General features: G+C 44.0%; 1 protein-coding gene across 2 annotated transcripts in view; it reads left to right on the top strand.

Moving 5' to 3' along the window:
• The window catches only part of TNFAIP3 (TNF alpha induced protein 3), an 82,715-nt gene that overhangs the window by 57,622 nt on the left and 7,262 nt on the right, over nt 1-17,831 (top strand). For both annotated transcript variants that reach the window (XM_069608137.1, XM_069608138.1), the window contains exons 3-8: nt 2,859-3,049; nt 4,697-4,844; nt 6,296-6,466; nt 9,013-9,193; nt 11,346-12,265; nt 13,365-13,594. In XM_069608137.1, the coding sequence (XP_069464238.1) occupies nt 2,859-3,049; nt 4,697-4,844; nt 6,296-6,466; nt 9,013-9,193; nt 11,346-12,265; nt 13,365-13,594 (1,841 nt within the window). The remainder of the gene's footprint in view (nt 1-2,858; nt 3,050-4,696; nt 4,845-6,295; nt 6,467-9,012; nt 9,194-11,345; nt 12,266-13,364; nt 13,595-17,831) is intronic.

Here is a 17,831-nt window from a genome sequence, read left to right as displayed (position 1 = left end):
CTGTAGACCAATATGATAACACTCTAATCAATTGTTGAAAATCAATGATCCTGTAGATCGATGTTCCGATTAGCTAATCAATTGATGTGCTTTGCACCCTCAAGTAAACTGCACTGAGAATGGGTGCGTGTGGCTGGATGACATACCCCGGAGCAGACGTTGTGGGGGCAGGGGAAGGCGAGAGTTTGTGTGCTGCTCCATACTGGGACCTTCTGTGCTCTCTCCCCACCTGTTGCCTCGCCCTAGCGTGCTGCAGTTCATTGTGGTGCATTTTGGTGTGAACATCTCAGACACTGTGCATCCTAGGGCCTTGAAACATGGTTTCTGATGTCTCATAGGGACCTCGAGTTTTGTTCCTCGTGTCGGGACTGGTCCTTCTACGACCACATTGATGTTTTGCCAATTTCTGGCAACCCTCTTATGTGTGAAGGTGCTGAAATCGGGGGAAAGGAGTGGCCAGTCATGTCCGGAGGGTCCTAAGAGGTAACAATACAAAATGTAGTGCAGATTGATGAAACAGTGTGGAATTGTATAAGGAACAACACTTTGCCACAAACCCAGCCACCTACACATTTCCCCTTTTATAAATATAGATAAGGACATTGTCAAATCATTTCTTTCTTGTCCCATAAAGAGTGTTTTCAAAACCTTGTGGAGCTCATGGCGGCATACTTCAGTTCAACATCACGTTGACTTCGCTACTGCTTCCGGACGTGTTGAGTACGTCTCCCAAATTACCTTTCCATTGCAGGAGACGTGTCTGGCACGTCCTAGATACTGCTTTCCGCCCCAAGGCAAGAACTCCTGAAGGTGTTCAGTGGTTCGAGTAATGTTCTCATGGCATGGTAAACTGAGAGTGGATGTCTGGTAGATGAAATTCTGGGTTAAGGTGAAGCGGGATAAGGCCAAGGTCCCCAGGTTATTTTGAAGTGGGTGTCTAGCAAAAGCTTCAGGGATTGGCAGATTGCTAATGTAATGTGTCAGTCATCGGGGCCTGGTTGGCTTGTCTGTGTTGAACAGTGTGGAATTCTATTTCAATTGCTTTGCATATTTTAAAGGTATAATAAGATAACCGTGATGTGTGAGCAGCATGTGCTGTTGATTTTCTTACGCTGCAGGTGGATTATGAGGCAGAGCTTCCTGTGGCCATGCGCGAGTAGGGCATCCATGCCTCATTTTCCTCTTTGGATTCTGGGACTTGACATTTTTTCTTTCTCGTTTCAAATGTAGGAAAACTACAAGTCCCAGAATTCAAATCAAAAATGCGACTGGGTGGCCTTCTCATGCATGGCCACGGGAAGCTTGAAAGCTCTGTGAGGGGTGGAATTGTCGATGCTGTTGAGCTCACATGGGGAGTATCGTAAGGGTTCTGTGGGGAGAGAGTAGCGGTAATAGGTTTTTTCTTAGCTCGGTAGATTGAGGAATTGGGTGTAGGTGACAGCAGAAGCCAATATGCTCTCTGGGAGTAGTGATTTTATAAGCAGAGAGGCACCGTAGTTCCACAGAAGATAAGCTAGCTAAGCTTCAAGTAGCGCCTCAGATCTATCTATATAACTGATCAATCATGCCACAGCTAACATCAGCAAATCTGAAATGATAGATGGGCAAGCATAGGCATGTCTGCATTTGCTAGGATCCATTGGGAGCCGAAGAGGCCCCCCCCCCCACCCTGCACACACCCATGGATCGAAATTGCTGGAGATGTTTAGCTCCCGCTTGTGGCCTAGAAGGGCCTGGTTAGCTTGGCATCGACAACTATGTTCCACTCCTGGGGCCAACTGACTTCAGACAAATATTCCTATGGAACATTCACTCTTTGTATTTGGGAATTTGTATAAGGGGGCATATGGGTACATCTAGAAGACATTTAACGCATAATGGGTCATGTATAGGTGAACAATATACATATTGTGCATGTCCTGTGGAAGTTACAATTGCAGCACATTGTGTACTAGGTCCTCCTGCCCAATGGGCAGCTACCTCTTATTGGGCAACGCCAGATACCCCCTTAGAGTGGCTTGTAGCCCCTTTTAGCAGATGTTCTTGCAATCCCTGCAATGTGACACTTTCAATTGTTTCCCAAACGGATTACTTGGCTGGGGTGGGGCTTGGGCAGGGGTATAATATTGGTGTTCAAGCATTGCAGCCTCAGTGAGATTGAGGTCTCATGTGAAGCAGAGGTGCAAATCATGCGAACAAAAGTGGCACACATGTACAATCCTTTGGGATAGTTTCCATTTGCACAGCATACCACACGTGTGACACTGAACTCTGTGGCGACGCTACTGGGATACGGAATCAAACCTGCTCTTGCCCACGCCTGCTCCAATCCCTGCTTTCTAAATTCTGTCCGGAGAGGGATAGCCAACTCTAAAGTTTGTCCTATTGCGCTGCCGTTTGGGAGCGGTGCTACCCACGCCAACTCTGAAGCCTTGGAGCAGCACTTCCTACTCTCTACGCTTCCTTCAACGGTGAACATGAACATTGTTCTTCTTAGCAGGAGGTTCCTGGTGCACATTTTGTTGGTGTGCCAGGTATCGAACTAGGTGATTTAAGCATCTGGTATAGTGACTGTGGGCTCAGACAATGGCTTCAGAGACTAGACTTCTAATAAACCATGTATGTACTTCGAGGGGAACCCCAGTCGCCTTGTTTTGATGGAGTGGGGCAGAGTGATGCCTGGGTTAAGAGGCACACAGCATTTTACTAGTAGTCTCTTCACAGGAGACCCTCCCAAATGAACCTTGCAGGACCATCCTGACCGAGTAGACTATGCTGATGTATGGACTTTTGATTTTTAAAAGATGAGGTTTAAGTGCCCCTCTAACCGCTAACCACCTAATGCCCTTTTTCTGCAGGCGACGGAAATTGCTTCATGCACGCAGTGTCCCAGTACATGTGGGGAATTCAAGATGTCGACTTGGTCCTGAGAAAAGCCCTACAGAATGTGCTGAAGGAGACGGACACACGAAATTTTAAACTCCGTTGGCAGCGGGAGTCCTTGAAGTCCATAGAGTTTGTGGAAACTGGACTGCAGTTTGACACACGGGTAAGTGTATCGGGACCTGTGATCCACAATAGTGCATGTCCATCCAGCCCTTCTGACAGTCCTCGAGAGCAAAATACACTCCATTTTATTTTGAAGCTCTCTACGCAAATGCATTTGAAAACAGTAAACCTAAATGGGAGGTGTTGGCATAGACGGTTTTCCTGAAAACCCGGTGTGATTGTTGCCCAAGACGAGTTGGAGATCTCATGTACATTTTCCAAGATTTGTTCCGGAGTAAATTTGCGGTTGCGCCAAATTCTCTCGGGTGCATCTTGCCGTCTCTAGAAGCTTTGACCAAGAGGCCCATAACAGAGTGTTAAAGCACAATTTCTAAACAACTGGCCAAAGCTTGGATCCCATTCATTCAGGCTCACCAATGTGTATTTCTGTTTTGAATATTTTACCAAATTCCCATCAAGGCACCAAAGTGAGGGAAAGGCCTTCTGTTTCCAGGTGCATAGATTTTGTAACAATGGAGACCATTCTTCATTGGCACGGATTACCTTGTTGCAAACGACCTACAAGGTCGGGGACCTTGTTTTTAGTATGTTATGTTTTGTGGCATAGAAGATCAGACCCCTGGATGGGCGGTACCTCCCCAGCCGGACAGCCTGCCCACCCAGGTATTAATCTCCATTAGCACCTCTGGGCACCCTCTGCGAACCCACGGGTTCTAATGGAATAAAAAATGCACCTTTCATCTTTGGGTTCTTTTTCTCTGCCACTCTTAAGACTGTGTTAGTCCCTCTTCACTCTTCATTGTGATCACATAATAAAGAGTGAAAACAATTGGCAAGTATCAACTAGTAGCAGCAGGGGGCGGGGGAGATTGGAACCAAGGAACGAGGTATGTTTTCCTTTTTCTTTTAAAAGATGAAGCAAGCTGGTACTGTGATTGAGAGCTTAAGTAAGGAAGCCCTGTACTGGAAGGTACAGACTGCATTCAAAGCAACCTGATTTGCTGCCGCACCCTCCAGGGTACTAACAGGTCTTACTATAGCACAGTTTCATGGCCTCTTTGCACTAAGAGTATTCCATGAAAAAGGGTTGGGTTATGTGTAGGTTAGTGGGAGTAGAGCCAAGGCTGCTATCCAGTAGACTGTCCAAAGCAGGGCGGCAGGCAACCTAGTCCACAATGGGTGTTGGGCGCACAATAGTCGCATCTTCTACTGACCAAGTGCCCCTTAGATGAACTCGATGGACCTCAGATGGCCATCTTCAGTATGATTAAAATTCTCATATGCAATGAGGCTAAAGCACTCTATTGTTCTGCTCTGTGGCAGCACAAAAGTTGGACTACCGTCTTCACCATTCACTGTGCCACTTAGTCCAGCATCATCATGGAAAGGACTGGGACTAGTGTTGGGACTTCCTGTGTTATTGCCTCGGATGACTGGTCAACAGGTTGAATAATCTTGGCCAAGTCTGACCCATCTCTCTGTGCTTCACTTAAGTGACCTCTGGTTGGTTTGGAACTAGGAACTGATTTTGTTTGAATCCATAATTGTATACTCTGTATTGGAGCGATAATGTACATGCATTACAGATTAATACAGCTTGGAATTTGGAACCCCGTACACATGATTTGGCTGAAGCCTTTTAAACCTTTTGCAGCAGCAGATTAACTGTCTTTGCATTTTCCTCCAGAACTGGGACGACGAGTGGGAACAGCTTATTAAAATGGCGTCTGCGGAGCCCTCCGTGGGCCTTAACGGACTACGTTATCATTCGATTGAAGAAATCCATGTATTTGTCCTGGTTAACATCCTCCGAAGACCGATTATCATTATTGCAGGTAAATCTTTAGGGCCTGTCTAACAAAATCAGTGTTTTACGGGCCATCTTGCACAATTATTGGCCCGTCAAAGTGCTGCAGCACCATGTGACTCCTGCCCTTTTGCATTTGGTGAGATTGAGGGTTGGCAACTTCTGGATGCAGCGACCGTAAACCTCCAGTTGAATATGCTGGAGCCATCCGTCCTCTGTCCCATGGCCATTTAAAAGCCTCCTTATTCTTTGTCTTTTCGCAGCTATTCTCTGTAGCTTTCACGTTGGCTGGTGATGACAACAGTGCAAATGTGAGGGCAGGCTATAAGCTGCATCAAGGAATGTAGCCACCGATGCAGATCTTGAATCCACTTTGGATGTTTTTGGCTCTTCTTTTTTTCACAGTGGTCTTTCATCACTTTTCTGATGGAGGGAGCTAGCCTTTCTAGGCAATCATGACCTCAATTTCCCATCAAGGCAATCACTTACTTTGCTTATGACACCAACCTATCGTGTCCTATTCAATCAATACCAGTGGCATGACTGGACCTACAACTGTAGGATTACTCAAAAAGGATATCTATTTCTCCCCTTGTATGATTTTCATATCAAGCCCTATGTGAAAAAAAATAGTAAATCTCTTTTTAACCTTTTTATTGCTCTGTCTTCACTGGTTCAGTTACATTAAGGAAAATTGCTACTTAGAATTATATTTTTTTGGCAAAGTCCTTCACTCGGAATGCTTTGGTTTTCATTCCATCATACTATTTCTTAAAAAAAGAAAAATCCCGTCTACCCAGTTCACCCCATTCTCCCTCCTTGCTGGGCCCATTTTGAATCTGGGCGGGAACTGCTGAAAATTGTGGAATTCTTTTCCACCAGAGACAAAATTTAACCAATCCATGACACTCCTGGAACCAGTTTTGAAAGTTTGGCCATCTGCTGTGAAAAACATGTTGGTTCCTACCATGATGGCATTGAGATCTAAATGGCGGCATGCGCAAGAGGGGACCTTTAGTACGCTGTGTAGGAGAGAATGGGTGACGACCAGGCTGGCAGTTGAGTTGGAGGAAGGATTTTTACCTTGGAAGGGATTTTGCAACGTCACATTTTATGGCGGTTGGCTGGACACCTTCCGTGAAGGATTGATTAATGATGAGGAAGATGAAAGTCCCAAGAGATTGGCAAGGCCCTTAATCGGTGAGTCAGGTGAACCATTCTCTTCTGCTGACATTTAAGAAGATTAGATATGTTGTTGATTTGTGGTGGGGAAGTGGGGGTCCAAATGAAAGTGGGTATTTCAGTAAAGTTCCAGGGGATTAGGTCTATATGGACGGGACTGGACCATCCTGCATTTGCAGGGGTCCTCGCTCTTCACTGATTAATTTCTAGCCTTGTAAAGTCCAGCCTTGTTTTTTTGCTATAGTACAAAGATGCATACACTGTGCAAAAAGCAATACTTTTGTTGTTTTAATACAGATCACATGCTGAGGACCTTGGTATCTGGTTCCAATTTTTCACCCCTGACCATGGGTGGAATTTACCTCCCGCTCCACTGGCCAGCACAAGAATGCTACAAGTATCCCATCGTCCTTGGCTATGACAAGCAGCACTTTGCACCACTGGTCACTCTGAAAGATAGCGGTCCAGGTATGGTTCCAATTAGGTTTATGAATTGTACAAGGTGCCTGAAACGTGTGTGTTATTGTGTGTGCATGCGTATGTGTGGAGGGATGGGGTGAGGAAAGGGAGACAGGGGATGTTTGAATTCTCCACCTCCATTAGAATGTTCTAAAAGTTGTGTGATTATCCTTCATCCTCTCTGTAAACACATAAACCAGTAAAGCGTATCTGGGCAACCACCAATCCGTTAATGGATTGCCCGATCAGGCCAAGCCTCACTAGCAGATTCATCGCACTGCTCTTGTGCAGAGAAGTAGAACTTCATTTAAACATGAAACCTTTCCAAAAAATGTAAAATGTCATGGGCGTAGAATTTGCTGTTTTAAAGGTTTCAAAGTCAGGTGGCTTTGGTTGACTTTCCCATTCTCTGGCCCTGCTACAATAAAATAGTGAAATTCTGTATAGGGGACACTGTGGACCAAAACCAGGCACATACATGCTGGCAATAAAGAACAGCCTCTTTCCCTACATGCTTAGATCTGTGCATGGTTAACTGTAAAATGGTTGGCAAAGAAAAGTCATGTTCTTGAAGTCTAGTGGGGACCTCTAAAGCCAGTTCAGTATGCTGCATTCAAATAAATGACTACATTTTTTGATAATTCTTTGTCAAAATTGGTGGCCAGATGTAGATCCACATAAGTCTTAGTCTGACATTTTCTGGCTGAAACCCTGGTTTTGCCAGACTTAGAAAAAAGGACCTGTCCCGAATCTGTCTGCACACTGACACAAATTGTATTTGGACTTAGTGGGTGGGCTTTATCACAATGTATGCACAGGTCATGCTAATGTAGAATGATGTACCTATTCACCGGGTTATGAACCATTAGACCCATCATACACCCAGCATTAGTAATTGACAAGAGCCAAAAACACACCACATCCAAGCCCTGCATATAGTAATGGCTCCATGATAATAAAAGAAAAGGGTAAAGTAAAGGGATTGGAAGAGGGTAACTCAGGAGCAAAAATTCAGGTTTTGGGGCTTTCCCCATTAATCAACACTAAAGAAATATTGATATTGAACATTTGATTGAAATAGCACTGAGTTTTAGTTTAGTGAAATTTGTCTTGCGGTGAAATGACATGGATCATGTTATTTTCGTGCTAATTTAAATCAAGGTTTATAACGATGCACGGCCATCTTCTTATGCATTGTCGGGCTACATTCTAACCTGAACTTAGAACCGCGCAGCACTGCACCACCAGACATCTCACACTGCTAGGTGGCCGTACCACTGGCTGCCGAGACCTCTCTGATTGGCAAGTTACCAGTCAACGAAAATAAACGATGATGGGTCAACTGAAGTGTAAAATCATTTTAATAGATTTTATTTTGCGCGGCCTGTTTGCTGTTTAACAATGGATATAAATCGGATGTTTGTCAGCGTGTGATTCAGTAAGAGCATATCTTGAAATATAAGTACAATGCTCTTCTGGAAACCTAAGGAACATCGCAGCCCTATTATAGGGTCTCCATTTGGCGCAAGTGCTTCTGTTCTGCCAACTTCACCTCTTCCCGGATTAAGCACAACATTATCACTTCTCCTGCAAAGAGTGAGAGAATGACCCGCTGCTTACCCCAGGGTTTTGTCTTTGTAATTCTCTTAAAACTAGTAAGTGATTTTTGGGTGAAATTCAAGCAGAGTTAACGGCAACCTTCCAAACCTTCAATCCAAGTTTGATCTTGGATTTGGTGCTTTTAGGTGTATGCGATGTTTATTCAACATTTTTTCACAAACTGTTATCCTCCACCAGCCATTGTGATAAAATAATGAGGATGAAGGGATTATGATTAAACTTGGCGATCAATTATCGTATGTCAGCCCCACTCTCTAATTCTGTGCTCCCCGCCAGATAGAATATTTTATGAGGATTTTCATTTTGGTAAAGTTATGCGTACCTAGTAAAAAGGGATGTCGCATGACCAGCGTCATTAACGCCTTAACCGTTGGTGTCTGTAGCAAGAACGGAGATTTAAAAAATCACAAGATAAGTCTCATATCTGCGCAGGAGTACCTGCATGTACAATGCTGACCTGTTATGAGCAATCCTCTGGTTCAAAGGTGTTTGGCGTGTAGGCTATAACTTGTTCCGGGCCGGCAGCGGTGCATTGTGTCCACTTGCTCGGCCCTCTGGCTCTTCACCTGACTAACCTGTAACATGTTTGGGTGAGTAAATCAGTCCCTGCCAGGCAACGAGGCCATGCAAAATCAGGTACCGAGGACAAGCAGCTATGCGGTCCCCCAGCAGGTGACCACCACCATCTTTAGGGTACAAAGAGCTTCATCATACTTGCAAATCAGTATTGTAGCTGAATGTACATCTCTGCATGGAATGAGAGCTGTCAAACTGAATTTTGGAATGAGATCATGTGATAAAGGATGAACTAGACTGTGATAATTTAACTGCATGCGTGCTTTTGTGCGTGTGTGTTCTCTATTGACAGTGTTAACAGATTACTAGAATGTTAGCGTCCTTGTAATAAACAGTGCACTTATCTCTTCATTGTCTAGAAATACGTGCGGTCCCACTCGTGCAAAAGTGTAGCGGACGCTTTGAAGACTTGAAGGTGCATTTTCTAACCGATGGAGAGGAGAGGGTGAAGGATAATCTCCTGGCAGAGTACCTGGTGGTGATCGAAATTCCAGTTCAGGGTTGGGACCCTGGAACCACTCAGTTGATTAACGCTGCAAGGTACATAAGTGTTCTCTGTTTGCTCAGAGTATTCATCTGAAGAGGCACACTTTAGATCAGGGGTCTGAAACCTTTGGCTTCCCAGCTGTTTTGGACTACTACTACCATCAGCCCTATTCAGCATAGTCGATGTTGAAAGGTTGGGTTCTGTGTGAAAATGTCCCCAGGAAAATGTAGTCATTTGAAAATGTAGTCAGCAAAAAGTAGTTTTAAAAAAATGTAGTCCTTCAATACAAGCCATGCAACGTGTGAAAATGTTGCCAGCAATAAGGTTGTTACAAAAAGCTATTTTTTTATACACAAAAGTGAAAGGCTGTAACCTTAAATATGACCCACACCTCCAACAGAACTTCCACAATCACCCTAACTCTATTGCTAAACCTTCCCCTAACTATAATTGCAACACTTATTCCACCCTGAACTCCTACAGAACACTAACCATTCAGTGCACTCAAGCATTTTATTTGAATGTTACTCAATACAAAATAAATAGAAAGTGAACAGTGAACCTATTTCAAACTCCATCACCAGCTCGACACATAAATAGCAGTTGCTCTAATCCAAACCTTTGCTCTTATACTAACCATAATCTTACCCTAACTGCAACTCTACCACTTACCCTAATGCTTACTTTACCCTAACCACTATTTTTATCCCAACCGCTATCCCACACCGACATCACCAGCCCTTCCCAACCTCCCTCTCCTTTTTTTAACTCTTACCCAAACCATTACTGTATTAGCTCGAGCCTTACAATGGCCCTGACCAAACACTAACCCTGACAAGTAATGTACCCTAATGACTAACTAAACCCTAAGTTCTTTACTCTAACCCCTATCCTTACCCCAGCCCTTATCCTAACCCTAAACCAGGCAATCACAAGCCCACTAAACCCTGCGTAACCCTACAAATTACCCTAGCAGCACTACACGGTTGCCCACTTTGCAGCTGCGTTTATTGACTGCTTTTTGCTTGGCAACGTTTTCACTGCAGGGGTATTTTCACCACGACTTTTTCACGGCCTACATTTCTGTTGGCTACATTTGCACTGGATACCCATTTGTGCTACACCCATGACTGTGATGGGTTTATTACTTTGGGCATAGTCTACAGAGCAGCTTTATTTGCATGTGATGCTGTGGCAGCATGGGATGGGTTGTGCTTCTCACAATGCAGTCTATAGAAGACCAAGAGCTATGGCAAAAATACTATGTGGTTCAGAGTGGCTATCTGGGCTATATTAAGCATTTTGTATGCAGACCTAGTCTGGAGTGGACTTAAAAAAAGAAAAGGGATTCCTGGTTGAACTCCGAATTCAATGGGTAAACGGAGCCTGAAAACTGGAGTGGGGTGATGTGTGTTCAGACAAGGTGTCCAGTCAAATGGTCGACAGACAGAAGGTCGACAGACAAATGGTCAACACAATTTGGTCGACAGGTCAAATGGTCGAATTTTTTATTTATTTATATATATTTTTTTTAGGTTTTCGTTTAGGGAAAAAGGGGGTTTTTAGCAAAAAAAAAGGGGTTGGAGGGACCCCCCCAAAAAATAAAAAAATGTGAAAAAAAAAAAAAAGAATTCGACCATTTGACCTGTCGACCTTTTGGTGTCAACCATTTGTCCTGTCGACCATTTATTTTCGACCAAATGACCTAGAACCTTCAGACAAATGTGCAGGACATCATTCTGTTGTTTAGAACAATCACAAAAATGTGTGGCACTGCACATCGTTGTTCGCCAAAATGATCAAAAATGTATTGTACAAGGGTTTTAAAAACGGGTGGCCATGGTTAATCATCAAACGGATCCCAGTGAACGCATTTCGCTCTTGATGGTTATTTGACAAGCCAATATTATTCTATTATGCAGCTAAAATGTCCTGTTTATGACGGTATACATTGCATGGCACGTGTAGTATGGCTCAGTGGCAACGCGCTCGTCTTGGAAGCAAGATGACGCAGAGGAGAACAGGTACGAATCCTGGGTCCGCGCTTAGAAACCTCTTCGGTATTAAGTGCGTTATAAATAACCAATTATAATTTATGGCACTTTAAAAAATTGTTTTAATGTCGACCCCTTGCTTACCCCAAATTCTGGGAGTTATCTCTGAACTGTTTACGGTAATTGTGCTTTTTTTATTTTGTCTTTTTAGGTTGGATGAAGGCAACCTGCCAATAGATATCAACTTAGTGGAAGATTACTTTCAGCTGGTGCAACACGAGTATAAGAAGTGGCAAGAACATTCGGCGCCAGCTGGCAGGGAGACCTCTGCTAGGAACAGGCTAGAGGTGGCCCTGTCTCAGCTTTCACTGGTGGAGGTCAAATGTGAAACTCCAAACTGCCCATTCTACATGTCTGTTAGCACCCAGCCACATTGCCATGAGTGCCACGAGCGGAAGGAGCAGGCAAACCAAGCAAGGCGGCAAAACTCCAAGAAGGGCTCGGAAAAACTACCACCACACGGGCCTGGATCCTCTCGAAACAAGCTATACAATCCTCTGGCATGGACAACTGAGATGTCCGTGTCAGGGCCTCGCTCTGCCCCACCAACAGCCCCCAGTATTGTTCTGTTCAGCGAAACCAATGCCATGAAGTGCAAAACCCCGGACTGTCCCTTCACATTGAGCATTGAGCTCAATGGACTCTGCGAGCGGTGCCATAATTCCAGGACAGTTCATCCCGGCAGTAAAATAGAGCAGACACGGCACACAGACCTCATGCAGTGTACAGTATGTCTTCAAGACACCACAAGGACCTTTAATGGCATTTGCAGTGCATGTTTCAAAATGGCCATCGAGCGGACTACCTCAAACTCCAGTTCCAGTTTCCCACCCACGAATCATCAGAGGTCTTTGTCGGATCCCTCACACTTATCAAGGAGCCTCTGTCATGTGTCGGGGCACACGGCACACAGTAGCGATCTGGGGAGTTCGCCCTTCGAAACACTGTCCGTCAGCTTGGAGGACAGGCCGGAGAACCAGAAGTGCAGGAAACCTGGATGCCCCTTCTTTGGCACTTTAGAGAAAGAGGGCTTTTGCACAATATGCTTTTACGACTTCCAGGAAAATCACAGTAAGTTGACATGCCCTTTTCGTCATTTGCATTCATTTGTAAGATTCATTGAAGAAAGCCATGCAAAGCTGTTGATGCAGAGTCTCTTGGAATCTAAAAAGTAGCTGCTTCAAATAAGTCATTAAACAAATGGATCGGAAATGAGCCTATTTCTTCTGAACATATTTTGATGTGTTATTCTTACCACTTAAATTATTTATGAGAAGTATGATGTACCCCAGAAGGGGGACAGTTGCCTCTTTCATTAATTCCTCTGGCTTTAGAACATCTTCAGTTCCTAAAGCAGCCATTTGTTCCTCAGCAGTAATATTTAATCAACAAACGCCAGTTGCACAAATACATAGAAGTAAGCATTAGTGAGTAAAATAGCTCATGATACTGTTTATTAAAAGCATCAAAAGATTACAATCTCTTAACAAGACCTCCGACAATCTTAAAACTACAAGAAAATACAATTGCCCAATTTGCTTCATTGGTTTCAGAAGTTGATCAGTTAAAGTAATACAATTAATGGGGATATATGGTTTCTGAGTTGTCTATACAAGTGGCCGGCAACCTGTGTGTCCTTCAGACGTTTTTGACTACGACTCCCCTGATCCCTCGCCCCTGAACATGCTGGCAAGGGCTGATGGGAGTTGCATCGTAAAACAGTTTGAGAACCGAAGGTCGACCATCCCTAATACCAGAACCCACTTTTTTGGTAACTAAAGGCCTCTGTAGTCAGTCAACCAACCATTCCACGTAGTTAGGTGAGCCTGAGTAAATAAGAGGGTTTTGTTGAGTAAAACCAAGTAGGTTGGCAGCCTATAAATATCCAATGGAGTATTTGTGGTTTATCATTGTCTAATAAATACTTTGATTACTATTTCCTCTTGTGGATCTGAAACAGTTTCTCAAGCCTCCTAACTCACGGCATGCTCAGGTTTCAACTCTGAGGATTCAAAATATGCATCCAAATGTACACACTACTGCGTTAAGAACTTAATAACTTATTTTACGACAGGACACCTTATTTTAGGAATTGCATATAGGGGATGCCTGAAAAGTCACAACGTTTTTTGATGTCATCTTGCAAACACAATGAACCTCTTTCTTGCAGGTCAGGCAGCTGTCATTCACCGAAGACCGTTGCAGAGGAATGCTCCAGGCGCAGGCCAGCCCGAACCTTCTGCCGGGTTCCGCAACACAGTACCCTGTCTGGGAAGAGGTTGCCGCACTGTGGGTAACACATTGTTTGAAGGATATTGCCAAAAGTGTTTCATTGAAGCCCAGGGCCGGGGGTTCCACGACAGGAGAAAAACAGAAGAGCAGCTACTGCAGCGACCTGGAGTGAGTACACATCGAACCGGATTTCCGCTACAGTTGTTTGGGTGCTCTCTGAGTTATTAGAAGTGTCTGTAGATACACTAAAACTTTAATTTGAAGATGGGAAGCTTGCAGGCTGATCTGACCCCCATATGTGACAAATGCAAAACATTTATCAAATAATCTGTTATAAATATTTGTTCTAGTTCTCCCTGACCGTACCTCCCCTGCACATATGCCGATAGACCATGCTGTCCAATAGGTGTTCTTAAGTGACTCAAGCGTCAAGCACTAGCAAGTGCTGTGCATGCGTTTGCTGCTTTCTAAAGCATTACACATGAGTGGCCACCATCTTAGTTCAAACATATCACAATAACTACAAAAGAATGCAATAGAGTTGTTTTTATGACTTAACTAGCAAAACAGGTTCTGTGGACAGACATGACAACACTCATCAATTGTTGAAAATCAATGGTCCTGTAGGTCGCTGTTCCGATTCGCTTATCGCTTGAAGTGCTTTGCACTCTGAAATAAACTGCACTGAGAATGGGCATGTGTGGCTGGCTGACATACCCCGGAGCAGATGTTGGGGGTGGGGGGAGGTGAGAGTCTGTGTGCTGCTGCATACTGGCACCTACAGTGCTCTCTCCCCTCCTGTTGCCTCACCCTGGTGTGGTGCAGTCCGTTGCGGTGCAAATGTCCCAGAAACCGTGCATTTTAGGGTTGAGGACCGGTCCTTCTACGGCCGCATTGATGTCTAGCTGATTTCAGGCAACCGTCTCATGTGTGAAGGTGCTGAAATCTGGGCAAAGGGGTGGGGTGTCCAAATGTTGTGTAGCCAGTAATGTCTGAAGGATCCTAACGGGTAGCTATGCAAAACTTGATGTAGATTGGTGAAACGGTGTGGAATTGTATAAGGACCAACGCTTTGCCAAGCCACAAACCAATAAGCAAATTTTGACTTGTGCTAAAATCCAGGGAAAGGGGCACAGTGTCAAAATGTCATGTAGCCAGTATTGTCTGGAAGATTCTACCTGGTAACTATGCAGAATTTGGTCCAGTTTGGTGAAACAGTTTGGAATTGTATAAGGAACAACGCTTCGCCAAGCCATAAACCCAGACACAAACCAGCACAATTTCACTTCTATAAACATGGATGGGACAGTCTCCTGTGCAATAGATTTTCCTTTTCAGTCCACCCACAAGACTGGGTAGGAGGAAATTGACGTAGAAGCTGGCAATTATGTTTACAAGCACTGCCAACAGGGTTTCCCTACAGCCTCTCCTTTCCAATGGGCTGTAGAAGCACTATCCCAGCAAATGTCTGCCTCCCCCTTCCAACAATGATGTTCAAGGAGCAGACAAAGAGGTGGGGCTTGATGACCCAATAGTAGTACATCACAGACCACGCTGAATGGCGCAGTGGTGTGCTCAGTTTATTTAGTGATGCTACTGGAAGTGACTGACCTAAAGAACTCTAGCAATAGCAGCAATCGGGAGCAAGTCAAACCCGCTTCCAAGGTACATTTCTCCTCCCCGGGACTAAATACAATTCAAAGAAAGGTCAAGTAAATTTGCTTTTGAGATTTTTCTTGAGTTTTATGGGTAGTTATGTTCAAGATATTCACTTTGTAGAATCAAAAGGGGAGAAGGATTTGCTGCTGGTAGGTGTGCTTTTTTTCAACATTTTGTGCTGCGATTGTCAACATCATGTAGGAACGCTATTGTTGTGGCTAGTATTGCAAGAGTGTGTTGGATGGCCAGGTAGGGCATTTCGTGCATTGAGACCCAATAGGAGGCACTTGAAGTCCATTTGGCTTGAACTGATGGGAGATAGTTTGCTGGCTTAACAACAACCCCTGTGGTTGAGTAGAGCAAATGTGATTTTAGATCTATATGTTTTGGAGACCCCTGTGCAAAAAAGAAAACCTGCACGCACTTAAGGCTAAGTTAAACTGGGGTAAAGATGAACAGTATTCCTACAACCTCAAAGAGCAGGTGATCCATGTTTAGACAGTGGCAGATCCAAATGGATCAATTTCCCCTAAATGTGTGCGGGTAGCCATTGAATGTAGAGCCAGCTGTGAAGGGGTTCAAAAACATCCCACCTCCACAGAAAGATCCTTGTCCGTCGGCTGATTCTTGAAGTGTCTACTGGGATGCCGAGGGGTGTGCAATGCGCCCATAACTATTGATACTAATCCTGTGAAACAAAAAGCAGGTGGCGTAAAAAGATTGACGCATTGTGCATGCTCCTTAAAGGCTAATGAAACCCAATGAAACAATATCGGAGAGTCAGTGATGTCATCTGTGAGAATCAAATGCCTCTGGGAACACGTGATTCGATAGCATTGAGGTCCAGGATAGCGTATTGCACGGGCGTAGACTCTTGTTGGTTTTCCTGGGGCAGGGAGCCCTTTGGCAAAAAAAGTCCCATTATAAGAATAGGGAATTTCACAAAAATAGCCATTCCTGGTACTCGGCGTAGTTGGTGTATTGAGGTAGCTAGTACACTGCCCCCGGCGGCCAGTTCAGTAGAAATTTCTTCTGCATGACTCTTTGTTAGATGGGCTGTTTTAAATTCAGCCCAGGTACCTTTTGCCCTATTACATGGAATGTGTCTTTCCTGGGCGTACCTTCACCGTGCTTTTCTTGACTTCTAGCAGTGCAGCAACTTTGCTGAAAATGTTGTGGGGGACATGACATCTAAATTAAAGGGGCCCCTGCCAAATGAGTGGGACAAAATGGTGTGCCACAAAAGTTGGGGGGGACAAATATCCTTGTCCCCCACCCCTAAAAGTACGCCCATGACTTCTAGAGAACATATTGTTGTACAAGACGGATCAGAACTAAAACATTTATATTCTATGTAGTGAAGAAGTGTATATTGTGTAGCATGTCCATCATTGTGTTGAATAGGGCACGATTGTGTATCCAGGCTCATTTTTCCCCATCTTGCGCCGCTTGATAGATATGCTGGGATTTGTACAGCTGCATTACACCTTATCCACAAAATTCACTTTGACTATTGGTTATACAATGAACCTCTAATGTCACGCATGCTTGTGATGGTCTCAGTTCAGAAGGACCACTAAAACAAATGACGTCCTCACAGCAGATCTCGAGGTGTAAGATCGCGAGAAGCACCGCATAATGTTGTGTCGAATCATTGTGAAGGACAGCAGGAGATTCTGTTTACAATGCCTTGTGGTACTCGAATGACGATTGCTTTTCTGGAAGACCCAGGCCACTGGTTCGTAGCCTCGACCCGAGCTGTGCTCTCAGTGTGTGAGATGCAATGAAAAATACTTGCATCGTCCCCATTAAATGGGAATAGACATGATATGAATTTTTTTTATTTTTATGTGTTATAGTTGATAAGTCAACTTTTCAAATAATCATTTCACAATCAATAAAGAGTGCATGTTATAAATGAAATAGTAGAAAAGGAATACAGAATTCAAAATAATGAAAATGCAGGCTATTTATCAAATTATTCGATCAGAGTCAACATATAAAGAGTCAAAATGAGATTAAGAAGGGTATAAAATAGATTTCAATCCATCACAATCGTGAGGGCTTTAACCTGAATTTTCCATAAGTTAAAATACATCAGTAGATGAATGGCAGCATTTTCAGACAGACTTACAATGCATTACTCCAGGATATCACGTATAGAACATAGATGGTTATTCATGACGTGTATCGTACACATGTTATTGTTCGGACCCTACCACTAAGGTTTGGAATAAGGAAGTACCATATCTAAAAATTGCACAATCGCTATCTGTATTGATGGTCTTGGATTCGAAAACAATAAATTCCATATCTGATCTCGAGTCAAGTGATTTTGTACAACTAGTTTCTCCCCGAAGCATTTTTCTCTTATGTCATTCAACGCCCCACACTCCACCATGAAATGCTGTAACGATTCTCTCTGACATTTATAACACGCCTAAACACAAGTGTTTTAAGGCGCGACGAGGCAAGGGAGCGGGCACAGAGGGAAGACCGAGACAACGGTCTTACTAGGCCAAGTGGCACTGAGATGGCGCAAGTGCAAGCGACAGGGAAAAGGGAAAAGTGCGAGAGGGAAGGGGTGGGGGCAGTGCAGTGAATAGGATAACAATAAAATAATAAATACAATAAATGAGAAGTGCAGCCTAGTGGCAGCAAGTGCAGGGGTAAGTGCCGACATCAGATGCCGTTTGCAACTGTTTGCATTTATTTTTAGGAGGGCTGCCCCATAAAGCATTTGGCT

Source organism: Ambystoma mexicanum, chromosome 4q (genome assembly GCF_040938575.1).
Source record: "Ambystoma mexicanum isolate Mex_15411 chromosome 4q, UKY_AmexF1_1, whole genome shotgun sequence".
Taxonomy (NCBI): domain Eukaryota; kingdom Metazoa; phylum Chordata; class Amphibia; order Caudata; family Ambystomatidae; genus Ambystoma; species Ambystoma mexicanum.
Note: the sequence above shows the minus strand (reverse complement) of the source record. Positions and strands in the feature narration are given on the sequence as shown.